This window comes from Pholcus phalangioides, unplaced genomic scaffold, assembly GCF_987345545.1.
Source record: "Pholcus phalangioides strain wild (caught in Gottingen) unplaced genomic scaffold, Ppha-v1.0 ptg000007l_1, whole genome shotgun sequence".
Lineage (NCBI taxonomy): Eukaryota > Metazoa > Arthropoda > Arachnida > Araneae > Pholcidae > Pholcus > Pholcus phalangioides.
The window spans coordinates 35,471,615-35,485,307 of NW_028301600.1; the positions used below are offsets into that span (position 1 = coordinate 35,471,615).

Here is a 13,693-nt window from a genome sequence, read left to right on the forward strand (position 1 = left end):
CCCGTTTTTAATAAAGCGATTTAACATTATGAATAGTTCCTGCGACTAAACATTATTTAATAATTACAACTACTTAATAATTACAACTATTTAATAATTACCATTAATTAGCAATTAACTATCGAATTACTCACTCACCTAGGACTTATTAGTTCCTGACGCTAACAAAATAATGGCTAATTATAATTAATTAATTGATTTTAAAATTCATACTGTTTTCGAAGTAAATTAATTACTTTACTCCGACAGTCAAACCCCGTTTTTAATGAATCAACTGATGGTCATGACGATTATTGATGGTTGGAGTAGATTAAACAGTTGATTAATTAAATATAATTAATAATTGCTTTCAGTGTCAGGAGTAAATAAATTATTATTTTTCAGATTTGCTTAATTAGTGTCAGGAACTAATCATTTCAATTAATCTGTTTTTTATTTATAGGTTATAGTTATGAAATATATAATTATTTATTTATTAATAAGTGATAGGAACTGATAATTTCATGATTTTTAATTTATTCATAAAAAACGGACATTGGCATGGTAAAAGTCCGAAATGAAAACTTTTAAAGGCTTATTTTTGACTTTTATCAACTCGGCTTAGTGAAGCGTAGATCTATGCTTTTGTTGTAGCATATATACGTAATATTCATATTATTAAGAAACAAGTTCAAGAAAAGTCTTGCGGAGTAATTCCAATATGTTGTGTCCGCTCCGTTTCTTCATTTTGAATTGAAAATGAGGCCAATTCCAAAAGAGAACAATATAAAAATTGATAAGTCTACGACCACATGACGATTTTTTTAGTTCTTTTCTCCAAAGGCGAGTCCTCCTATCTAACTCATGGATGAGCAGTTTCTCTCATTTCAGACTTTCAGATGATTTACATCAGAAAAACTTTTTCAGAGATGTTTCGCAATAATCTCACTGACTACTGGAAATATCATTTTACCGTTTTGTATTATAGTGCTTATTGAAAAAGTTTGGCAGTAAATTGCTTACAGAACCATGAATTCGGTTTGGAAGGCATTGTGGCTAGATTGGCTTCCAGGCAGAATTTTGAGAGTTAGATTATTATACTCGTTTGGCACTTCGATTAATCGATGAAATTGATGAGATGATAAGGGTCTGGCTCTGCTTTGGTATAAAATCATCATCATCAACCATTTTCAATCTACTGCTGGATCGTCTCCTCTAAACTTCCCATTTTACTCGGTCTGATGCTTTTACCATCCAATTGACTCCAGCTACTTTTCGGATCTCGTCTATCCATCTTGTGCGAGCAGGCATTCTCAGACGTTTAGCACCACGGGGGTATCAATGCAGAATACTTGTGGTTCATCTGCTTTCCTGTCGTCTTGCAGTATTTCCAGCCCATTCCTATTTTAAATATTTAATTCTTTCCCTGATATCATATACCTTTGTGCGGCTTCTTATCCCAGTGGCTCGTTTTCTGTCTCTCCTTGTGAGGCCTAACATACATCTTTGCAGCTCCTTTGTGTTGTCTATAGCCTTTGCATCGTCTTTCTTGTGAGTGTCCATGTTTCAGTTCCATAAGCCAGTCTGCAGCACACACACTAGTTAAACACTTTTTCTTTTCAGGCATAATGTCATCTGGCTCTTTTGAATTATACAGTTTTTGCCAAAAGTGATCCATCCAATCCTGATACTTCTGTTTATTTCATTGGATTTTGGGTTTATTGGCGCAAGGACCAATTTGGTCAAACTGCGCCCTGTTTATTTCATTAATGATTCTGTTGTCCATGGTAATTTCTTTTCCCGGGTAAACATAGCTTTCTACTTCTCTCTGTGTGTTGTTGAAAAAGATCTTCAAAGCAAAGGAGTTGAACATAACTTTAGTCTTTCGCAGATTCATTTTCAAACCCACCTGAATACTTGCTTCCGCCAGTTCTTGTTTCATCTCATCTTTACTGCGTCTGGATTACTGCTGATAATAACAATGTCGTCAGCAAAACACAAATGGTTGCGAAATTCTCCATTTATTTGGTACAATATATAAGCCTGTTATCTATCTCATAATGTCTGAATTGTCTCTCTCTAGGGGAAAGTGTTTCAGTGTCAGTATGATGATTTTAATTGGCTTTACGTTGTGCACTGGAGCGTAAATCAGTGTGGTTAAAATTGACACGAGAAATCCTCGGGGCCCCAGGAACGAATTAACCATTTTACATCGGTTTCTATGAGAAAAATAATTTCGGTTTACAAAGGGACTTCAAAAACGAATTAAGTTCATAATCCGAGGGTTTTCTGTAGTTCATTTAAAAGTAAAAATATCTACTGCCGCGGGTGAAAAAAGTTTGACAAACACTGACGTACAATATATCCCATGTGTATAGCGGAGAAGCCCAGAAATAGGAAGAGGAGGTAAAAACATTTGACTTTTTTGCGTCCATACTTTGTTATAAGTATCTCAAACTAATTTCTACAAGGTGCACGTACCATAATAAGAGTCGTTATGTTAAATTCTTGGAGAGAAGTAAAAACTGGTATTTTTGAGAATTTTTTGACGTTATAGCGAATATTACCTAATTTTCTACTCTCTATAACCAAATGCGTTTTTTGTATTTTTAACATTAGTTCTTTGTCAATCATTTGCAAATCACTCGCTATAACGAGATTCTCGTTATAAGTCGTACTCGTTATATTGGATTTTTAATGTTTATGATCATTTTTGTCGCTCGAACTCTGTTTCTGACTATTCTACTTATTGCGTTGTATCATATTTCCTTTTTTCCTCTTTTCCGGAAATTACCCGCAAGTTGCTGCTCTCAGAAAAGGGAGACACTAGACATTTCCTAAATTATTAAAGAAGAGACCGTGGTGAATTAAATGGAAAACAAAGGAAGACACGGGAACTTATTCAAAGAAATAGAATTGGGAGCTTTCAACATGATTGCGAAAGCCTTCGCGTATTATCAAAAAGTTTTCTTCTAGTTTTGCTCTTCTCAACTTTCTCTCCTCTCTCCATTGTCTTCTTTTTTTTTGTGTCTATCTCGAAATGTTGAAATAGTTGAATTTTTGCCCAAGTGTTCTTTTGTGGATTCCTTTCAATGGATGGTGTTCACGGGGATTAAACAAACTACGTTTTCGATTTCGTATTAATTTTCTCTGTTCAAATCGTCCGTATATAATTCTAAGGATCTCAGAGTAACAATGAAACAGAAAAACAAATCTTATACATAATGTGAAGTAAAGTCTTTTATAAATCCTTTAACTTTCAAGCCATTAATCATAGGAACATACATCTACCTAGAAAACCCAATCTAATAAATGTAGACCTAAGATACGTTATCATTATTATATACAGGGTATCCTGTAAATCTTAATTTGGCCTATACCTCATTAACCATTCATCGTAGAGCATAGTTTCCCAAACTTTTTGTTCCATCGCCCTCTTCTTTAGAAATATTTTTCTCTGATCGCCCCCCAACTCAAGCGTACCCATAGGGTGCTATGTTAGCGTAGCTTCTATCGTACCAATGGGCAATTTCATCGCCCACAGGGGGCGATATTGTCCACTTTCGGAAACAGTGTCGTAGAGATATAGTTTCAGTTGAAAAATTCTCAGAATGTGTTTATAAATCGCTCTGTGCCAGATTCGAGAGTGAAAATACTGGTGGTCGCAAACTTTAAAAATAGTAAATTTTTATACGGGCCTAACGTCTCTAACTTCTAATCAGAAAGTTGTTACCCTGTCTCTTCTGAGGCCAACAAAAAAGTTTCTTGTTTCTAAGTGCAATATGTGCTGAGATATTTGAGTACAGCACAAACAAACGGACAAAGCTCCTTTCCCTCATTTTTGTTGTTCTTTCCCAACTTTTCACCAAAATTTAACTTCAAACATCTCAGCGAATACTGCACTTAGAAACATGGAACTTCCTGTCCTCAGAAGAGACAGGGCAACATATTTCTAATTGAGAGTTAGAGAACAGGGGACCGTATAATTTGTTTTATTTTTTATTTTATGACACTGTATTTTCACTCTCGAAAGTTGTACAGAGTGATTCCTGAACACATTTTTTGCATGTTTTAAATTATAACCATACTTCAACGAGGAACGGTTGATGAGATAAAGACCGAATTGGGACTTACAGGACACTTTGTATGTACACACATATACAGTCAAACCAAGTAAACCAATTAAAAAGGTCACTCTTAGGAAAGCTAAAATGTGACCCCCGTAAGCGGAGTAGCCCATCGCATAACAACACCCCTAGCCTATCGATGAATTCATGCACTTGAAACAAACTGACCGTTAGTCAAACGAATTCAACGTTGGAAATTTATAGATTAAAGTTAATTACTGATTAATTTAAATTTGTATCTTAATTCTTCCTTCCATCACGAGGCAGGCCATCCCGTGCTCTGTCGAATGGCAGAAAAATCACCAATAGTTGAGTATCTGGCTTATCGTGTGCACCAGTGTTTCTCGACCTATGGTCCTCGGACCCGTGGTGATCCGCGACGATGGGTTGTCGGCAGACACATTTGATATTTTGATTCTAACTGAATGAAAAATGATTCAACTGATGTAGTTGATATTAATAATATCCATGTGTTCAAACAAAAATTATAGCTTCATACTTAGGTTTACCATATCTCTGAGGAATTTGATTAACTGTATGTAATTGAAAAAAAAAATCGGTTTTACTATACGGTCACACATCTGTTGTTCTAAATCAGGTATCTTCAACCCGTTGCTCGCGAGCACCATGGTGCTCCCTGAAGCACCCAGAGGGCTCGATGCTCGTGTCCGATTTGGTGCTCGCGAGCACTTAATCGATGTTCCAATTAAACATATTGTACAAATTGCATTCAAGGATAAAAATCATCCTGATTTCATGCATTCGTATGTCAAACATGCCGTAAGGGTGCTGTTGTTTTGATGATGGGCACAGGCAGTGCTCGCGACTAGAAAAAGATTGAAGCCCTCTGTTCTAAATAAATCTTTAAGATATATTTTTCTATAATACAATGAACTTTCAAAAGTACACATGTCGTAATATTGAATTTGCGACGATACATTCACCGTGTACTTATATTCAAACTCTATTGAGTAGAGTGATATCCATAGTGATTCAATATCTATGATGTAAATAAAATGGTGGAGGTATTTTTGTGTATACAAATAAATCCTCTTCATTTTTTATTCATGATTCATTAACCATGCTGACTGCCGAAATGATTGTTTTATCTCTAACTGAATTTCAAACTACTATACTCTGTCTATACAGGTATCACTCTACTCAATAAACAGTTTTGTTGATGAATTAGATGCTATATTAAGAAACATAAAATGCAAAAATGTTATTTTTCTTGGTGACATTAACATTGATTTATTTATTAAGCTCTGATTCTAGTGATATTCGATATTACATTGATATGCTTTCCAGTCATGGTCTATCACCATTAATTAATGTTGTAACTAGACCATCATCACAATCCTGTTTAGATCATTTTCATTCGTAATTTAAAAAACATTGCTAACATTCATTGTTCTGTATTTACCACTGATTTAAGTGATCACCATCCCATACTTTGCGAGTTTATATTTCCATCTCCTAGATTGACGGCTCTGCTTTAAATTCTCCAACTACTGTGAAATTTACCGATTATACAGCCATTTCTTCCGATCTTTCTAACCATAGTTTTAATTCTTGTTCAAATGACCCGGGCAAGGCATTTGATGATTTTATTCTCTCCATTGAAACAATTGTTAATAATCATTCCCGTTGTCACTTGATCAATTCGCGTAGGATTCCTAATAAATGGTTTACGACATGTCTTCATGAACATTAAAACCAAGCAAAAGCGCGCTGTATTTAAAAACCAAAAAATATCCATTTGATAATTTGATTTATCTACATACAAAAATACATTTGTTAAATTAAAAATTTAAATTTGCCAACAAAATTATTATTCTCAGCAATTTAATAGATGCAATAACCCAGATACGAAATGGAAAATTTATCAATAAATTATGAGGTACTAGAGATAAACAATCGAAATTGCCTTCTGAAACAAACCTCTTTCTACTAGCTAATAATTTTAATTCACATGTTATAAATATATCTCGTTCTAATTGTGTTATCCCTGTTCATTTCAAGTTAATTCTTTCCCGTTATCCAAATTCTATGTTTTTCTCTCCTACTAACCCTCACGAAATCCTTCAAATTATTCGAAAATTATCTACGTCTGCTTTCTCTGGTATTATAAACTCTTCTGTTTTAACAATTGTCCCTTTTTGCACACTCTCCACGTGTCTACTCTTATGAATTCTTGCATTTCAGAAGGTGTTTTTCTGGATAGTTTGAAAATTGAATCAGTTATTCCAATTTATAAATCCGGTGATTCTAACGACAGACTAATAACTACAGACCTATTTCACCCCTTTATTCAGTTTCCAAGCTGTTTGAAACCATAATAAAATTTCGACTCTTCCATTTTCTACTTAAATCTAACTTTTTCTCCCCCAAACAACATGTAATATTGATAAATCTTACAAAACAGTTGCTATTTTCTTAGATATTAGAAAAGCTTTCGATAGCGTCTCTCATGAAATCTTGATTAAAAAACTTAGTTTCTGTGATATAAGAAGTGTTCCTCTTAAACGTTTACGGTCTTAATTTCAAAATAGATACCAATTTGTTAAATATGGTGATGAATATAGCAATATTATGAAAAATATTAATTGCGTCCCTCAAGGCCCCTTATTATTCACAATTTTCATTAATGACTTTTTAACATTAACATTGTCGGTAACATAACATTTGTTGATGATATAGTCATTATTTATAGCGATGAAGAGCTAAGACGACGAAATTTTGACTAACACTATTTATCAAGACTTAATTAAAGTGAGCAACTGGTTTCCAGCTAATAAATTAACTGTTAAAAGTTAACATCAAAAACTAAATTTATCAATTTTTCATTATTTAATAACCCTCTACATAATACACTGGTGAAATAAATTAAGAGAATTTGCATATTTTATTGAATTTCATGAAAAGAACTGAACTGAATGTAAAACCACTGCTTCTAGACAAAAATGCACATCTTGTACGTCAAATACGTAAGCGTACACGTGTGTGTAGGCGAGGCCAGTAGAGAAACAGGCTTTATAAGCGCGCGTAAGTTAAGACACATTAACACACCTCGGCGAATTTCTTGGTGTTATTTTGCAGCAATCGGTTAATTTCAAATTGTAACAGTAAAAATGAGTAACCACCAACGTTTAGATGATGGAATGAGGTGGCGAATTGTGGGGAGTCTAGAAGCAGGCCAATCTCAAGTCCAGATTTGTAGAGAATTTAATTTAACGCCCAGCGTCGTGTGTAACTTATGGAAACAGTTCCAGGATACCGGATCCATCGAGAGAAAGCCTGGGCAAGGTCGTCTAAGAGACACGACGGCCAGAGAAGATCGCCATTTGTCGATTATAGCGAGGCGTAACAGGAGTGCTACAGCTTCTCAGCTCTCTCGTGACTTGTATGCAGCCACAGGAGCCCGTGTATCAAGGGTGACTGTTTCCAAAAGACTTCATGAGAGAGGGTTGTTTGCAAGAAGACCTGCTGTTTGCGTGCCGCTCACTTCTACGGACAGGAGAATCCGTTTATCATGTCGAAGAGAGCATAGAGATTGGAGTATGAATCAATGGGCGACCGTTCTCTTCACTGATGAGTCCCGGTTCAGCCTAAGCACCGATTCTCGCCGTACGTTCATATGGAGAGAACTAGGGACCCGCTACCTACCCTCCAATGTCCGCGAAATCGACCGTTATGGCGTAGGAGGTTTAATGGTCTGGGCAGGCATCATGTTGGATGTCCATGTCTTTGAAAGAGGCACTGTGACTGGTGTGAGGTATAGGGATGAGGTCTTGGAGCCCTATGTTCCCCTTTTCAGGGGTGCAGTTGGCCCTGAGTTCATTTTAATGGACGACAACACGAGGCCACATAAAGCTCTTCTGCTCGTCGATTTTCTAGAGAGTGAGGATATTCGCCGGATGGATTGGCCAGCCAGATCTCCAGACCTTAACCCTATAGAGCATGTCTGGGACGCTCTGGGGAGGGCAATTGCATCTCGCAACCCACCCCCCCCCCCCCGGGAACCATCCAGGGAATGAAAAAAGCGTCGCTGAACGAGTGGGACCAATTTCCACAGGAAATGATAAACCGCCTTATTTCAAGTATGAAATCACATTGCGAGACCTGTATATCTGTAAGAGAGGACCATATCCCCTATTAACCCATCTATTAACCCATTTTTTTGTTTATTCTGCAACCGCTGTTTCATACCTTCCGACTCCAACGAGTGTTACGCACGATCATGCGTGTGTATTACAATTATTGAATGATTATTTGTTTTGTATTGTGTCAATGTACGTACATATCAAATTTATTAAAATCGGTACAGTAATTCTATAGATAATCAGCCAAGTATGCAAATTCTCTTTATTTCTTACACCAGTGTATTAATATTTTCTTCCCATGATTCTAACTGCTCCCTTAACGTTTGTCATTGTAATCCTCTTGAACAAGCGGATTCTATCAAACATCTTGATGTTTAAGTTGACTCTAACCTTAAATGGAATTCTCATATCACAAAACTTCACAGTAAACTTCGTTATTTGTACAAATTTTTTTACCTCAAATTTTATGCCAATTCCTCTTTCCTTTTAGTTTTGTACTACTCATTTTTTCACTATCAACTACTGTATGGTCTATCCGCCTGGGGCAGTGACTACATTACTAACTTGTATCCTTTGATCACTGTACACAAAAGAATAATTAGACTGATAACTATGATTATTGCACTCCCTCACTACAACTTTTCCATTCTCTAAATATATTACCACTTCAACATCTCTATTTCTTAAAATCAATAGTTATTTTATCTAAAAAACTACATTCTTTACCTCTGAACAACTTTCGTTCTTCTGCAAGAATCAACTCCACCTATTTACTTCCTAGAATCTGTAAAACGATTGGGGTAAGAAACATTTTTCATATCCTGTCCCTAAATTCTATAACTCTTTGCCTAATCATCTCCTTAACAATAATACATCATTATTAGCCTTAAAAAAAATTAAAACGCTACCTGTTTTCAATAAATAATATTGAAGAGTTTTTTTAGGATAAATATATTTCCCACCTAATATTTTCCTTCTTTTCCCTTACTACATTTGGACCTACTTTACATTTTAAATTATAAATCGAAATATTATCACCACATGCCTGCGACCACAATGACCTATCAAGTTATATTGTGTGTTTAGTTTTTTTTTACTTTCTGTTCACACATGTGTGTGTTATGTTAGTTTTTTTACCTTTTTATTTATTTATATGCTTTATATGATTACATGATTCGTACCAAATTGTAATTTGTGATTGCCAGTAAGGGCCATTTGGCTCCTTGGTAATTTGTTCCCCCCCCCTTTTCTCTGCATTCCACATTTCTCACTAATATAGTATTGTATTGTATAAAAAAAATAAGAAGAAAACTGCAAGCCCACGGATATTATTAGGCGTCGAACAAAAGGTTTTTCAAAAGCTAAACCCACACATTCTGTATAATGGGTTCAAATTTAGAAATCTACTGACCAGATGAATCTATAAATATCCTCAACAAATATTCAAACCTGTTCATAGCGATATAATATCCAGTTGTATAATGTAAATAAAAAAACTACGAACACCCACGTTCATTATTGGGTATCCAGCAATTTATCTACAAAGGCTAAACCCACGCATTGCGGTTTAAATTTAGAAATCTACTGACAGAACCTATAAATATCCTCAGTTGAAGGGAAATCGTTGACAAGTGCAATTCGACAAGCAACTTGGGACTGTCCAGTTTCACTCCTGTCTCGGGAGTTGAGTCGGAAACACGTGTATGTGACATGCAGAATGTAATCACAAGCCGCAAACAGCTTCTTGCATTCGATGTTAACGGAAAGTGACTAACTCCATTTCCGACGAGAATATTTAAGCAACTTGATTTATATACATCTCAGTTTTCGACCTTTCGGTGAGCAAATTCTTTATCAGAATATTAGTGAATATATTTAAATAGATGTCACAAATAATTTTGATACTACTTAATACAACAGAATTGTTATTACATTAAAACATTTCGGGCTAATAGTGTCCCGTGTTTAATCCTTTATCTAAAACATTATGAAAAATGATATAATTGTCATGTAAATTTTTTGGTAGGTCATTTTAGATGTAAGTGTGGCATAAAAACAAAAAAAAACTTTTTTTTGTTTGAAAAATACCAATTCAGATATGTTGAATAGTGTAAATAATATTAACATAATAACGAATACATATTTATTTTACCACGAATAAAGCCATAATTTGTTTTATATATTTGTTAGAGAACATTTTATTGAAGCATGCTTGGTGGATTACACTTTTATGTAAAGCAGTAAATACTTTTACAGGGAGAAACATTAAACTGAAAATTTTATTAATTAACATATTTTGAAAAATACTTGTCCCACACCATTTTTCTCATCTGCCAATTGCAGAATAGTTATGCAGCCTTTACACTGTAAAATATTAACACCCAATAACTTACGTAAGGGATGTTACGGGGGTTAAGAAGTTGGTGGTACTTTAAAGTACCATCGGTAGATAAAGGGTTGAATCAATGTATAATGAGTACTGATAGTTTTTTACACCACACTTATTTCGCTAAATTATGTCCTTAATTACATATCCCTGCAAACTCCCACAATCGTATCATCTATCTTTCAAAATAACGGAAAATCAATTAATGTAATGAGTTTGATTCATTTTTAATGGCTCGGTTTCAAAGTAACCTACAATAAATATCTCTAGTTATGTATAAATTTATAAGAGTTTTAACTGTTTCAGTTTGCTTTAACTATTCACATCAATTAACGATTAAACTACACTCTCAAAAGTTTGCGTTGTTTAACCATTGTAAATTAAATTAGAACATTTTAATTTGCTAAAAATGTTTTGTCTGGCTTTTAGAAACGGCATTTATAGTTTTAAGTTCCATTTCGGCGACAGTATCGTTAACTATTAGCGAGAATGTTATTATTCTGAAAACATATAACCAAAAACCTTTATACAAATTGAAACATAACTGCGGAATAGTAATTAAAGTATAAATTTGGATGTATGCATGTCCTCATGTCTATAGTTATTATCATTATAAGTACACTTCTCTCATGCGTTTGTTAACTTATACTGTGTATCTTAATTTTTATGTAACTAGAAACATTAAATCCTGAGACAATATGGTACAGTCCTAAATTTTAGCCAATATTTAACTACCTTACCTTACATTTCCATTAAAATTTTATTGATTCAGATCTGATTAAAAATCAGCAACAAGCAAGAAAAATTTTAATCAATGAGAGAACCATGAACCATATAAGACATGATGTAAAGAAATTTAAAATATGTGCAATTTTAAATATTATTAAAAATATAAATATATTCGTGTGTAAATTTCTAAATTTATTCTTCAAGCATTTCAAGTGAATAATTTTCAATTACGCATGCGCAGGAAATATCAACTTTATTTTTTCATAATTTGGTTGTCAGATATCTGGCGCAACTTATTTAAAAATTCCAGTTGGATTTCCCAAAAATTCAGAATGATGTCGGTGATACAGTGAGCTACAATTTAAGTTACTTGCTGAAAATAGCTGAATGATAAGGGTTTTTAAAATTTCAGTTACTTTCCATAGTGTTAATATATTCCATCTATAACGATAACTCCTTGAAATATTGCGCTTTTCCTGTCCCTTGATAGTCCCTGTCCTCTTATAGGAGTTTCACTGTATTTGAACTGGTTCTATTATAATCACACTTTACTATTCATCATTTCCATTAATATAAAAAAAATCATTCGGCAAATATTATCACAATACTCTTCCTATAACAGCATAGATATTACGCTAATATTTAAAATAAAATAAGTAACTGGACACTAAAAAAATACTCAGTCGAAAAGAACTTCAAACAAAAATATTTTTTCTTTAGATATATAACACACGAAGTGTATAAAAGGGAATTAACAATCGATTGCGTAAAAGAAACAAGTTAATATCGACTCATTAACTATGAACACATGAGTGTTCTATGTTTCGTAAAAAACCAAACAGACATTTTTTTTCATCCTTGAACATATCGTCGCATTAAACAAACCGAAAACGTTATTTATTTATATTTTTTGTTACTATTTTGTGTCTATTTTCCTATTTTTCTGTTTCTCCCCAGGAACAAAAAAAAAGTTTTCCACTCTTTTTCGGTTTTTTTTTTTCAAATGGTGACACAGTAAAGACATAGAAAGAGAGAAGGGGGGATGCCAGAAAAGTAAAAATAACGTAAAAACATAGCGAAGAAAATTAAATTCACTGCGAAGAGAAAGCTCAAGAGAAAAGAGTTGGAATAGAAGAAAATAAGAAAATAATAATAAGAATAAGAACGCAAAGAATTCTTGCTTCTGTGCGTGACGGAGAACGCAATGTTAAACCACGTTATTCTCCTTTTGTTAAAAAGGAAAACTCCTCTTTTACTCTTTCCTTTCCGTCTTTTGTTTCTCGAGATTTAGTCAAAACAAAAAGTAAAAATATTGTTCTTATTTTTCACCTCTCATACGATTGCATTCTATATCTGTATATATTTTTATATAAAGAAAAGAGAGGAAAGGATATCATTGTGTCTATGTTTTCTTTTTATCTTGCCTATACATTGAAGACGTATAAAAACAAATAGATAGTAAAGTTTGCACGTTTCCGTGAGTTGTTCACTATATATGCGTGTTATTGTATGCATTTGTCAGGGACTATTTTGTTCACTTTTAACTGCGGATGAATAATAGAATTATAGAATATTTCATTTTGATTGATATTTTTTCTGTGAACTTGTACGTTATCTGCAGTCGTACGTATCGCAGTCGAAAAAATATTTTCAATGCATATAAGCACCGCAACTTTCCTAAAAAGATAGAAAATTCCTATAATTTTATTGTTATCGTGCAATTTAGAAAAAATATCCGTCAGACCAAATGCTAATGGATATTTTTTTATGTGAGCAAATCAATATAATTAGTTGATACAATAATGTCAATAGTCAATGAAATAGTGTTTTTTCAACTAAATGTTAACGTAAATTATATAACGATTAAAGATCTTTTTCTTTTTTTTTAAGATCATTTATGAAAATTGAACTAATTTTATATCTTTTCTCAAATAATCTGACAGAATAATCACCAGCTCTATCCGTATGAAACTGAGAGATGGTGTGGCTGGCTGATAGTCATTGGAATCTTTTTTTTAAATTTTCATGCAAATTTTGTCTCTAAGAAAGTTGATGGTATACGATAAATAAAATTCTTCAATGACATACAAATTGATTTTTAATAAATAAATCTAATATGGCATCATTAAAAATTATGATTAAAATATTTTTATTAACTACAGTGGTATATGTTGTCTGATTTTTTTGTGTGTGTGTATATATTTCAGGTGCTATTTTCACTCCTGGAACAGAAGAAATAAAAAATGCCTTCGTGTATGCTTTATCCCTACATAATACCAACGACACGCAAGCAAGATTCAAAGTTGACTCTGTGATAAAAGTTCTTGACAGTGATGACTCCTATAAAATTGGGCAAACATGTAAATATG

General features: G+C 33.6%; 1 protein-coding gene across 2 annotated transcripts in view; it reads left to right on the forward strand.

Moving 5' to 3' along the window:
* LOC149085231 (glutamate receptor 1-like) overlaps window positions 1-13,693 on the forward strand; it is a 113,761-nt gene that overhangs the window by 25,268 nt on the left and 74,800 nt on the right. For both annotated transcript variants that reach the window (XM_089233113.1, XM_089233112.1), the window contains exon 2: window positions 13,532-13,684. In XM_089233113.1, the coding sequence (XP_089089239.1) occupies window positions 13,532-13,684 (153 nt within the window). The remainder of the gene's footprint in view (window positions 1-13,531; window positions 13,685-13,693) is intronic.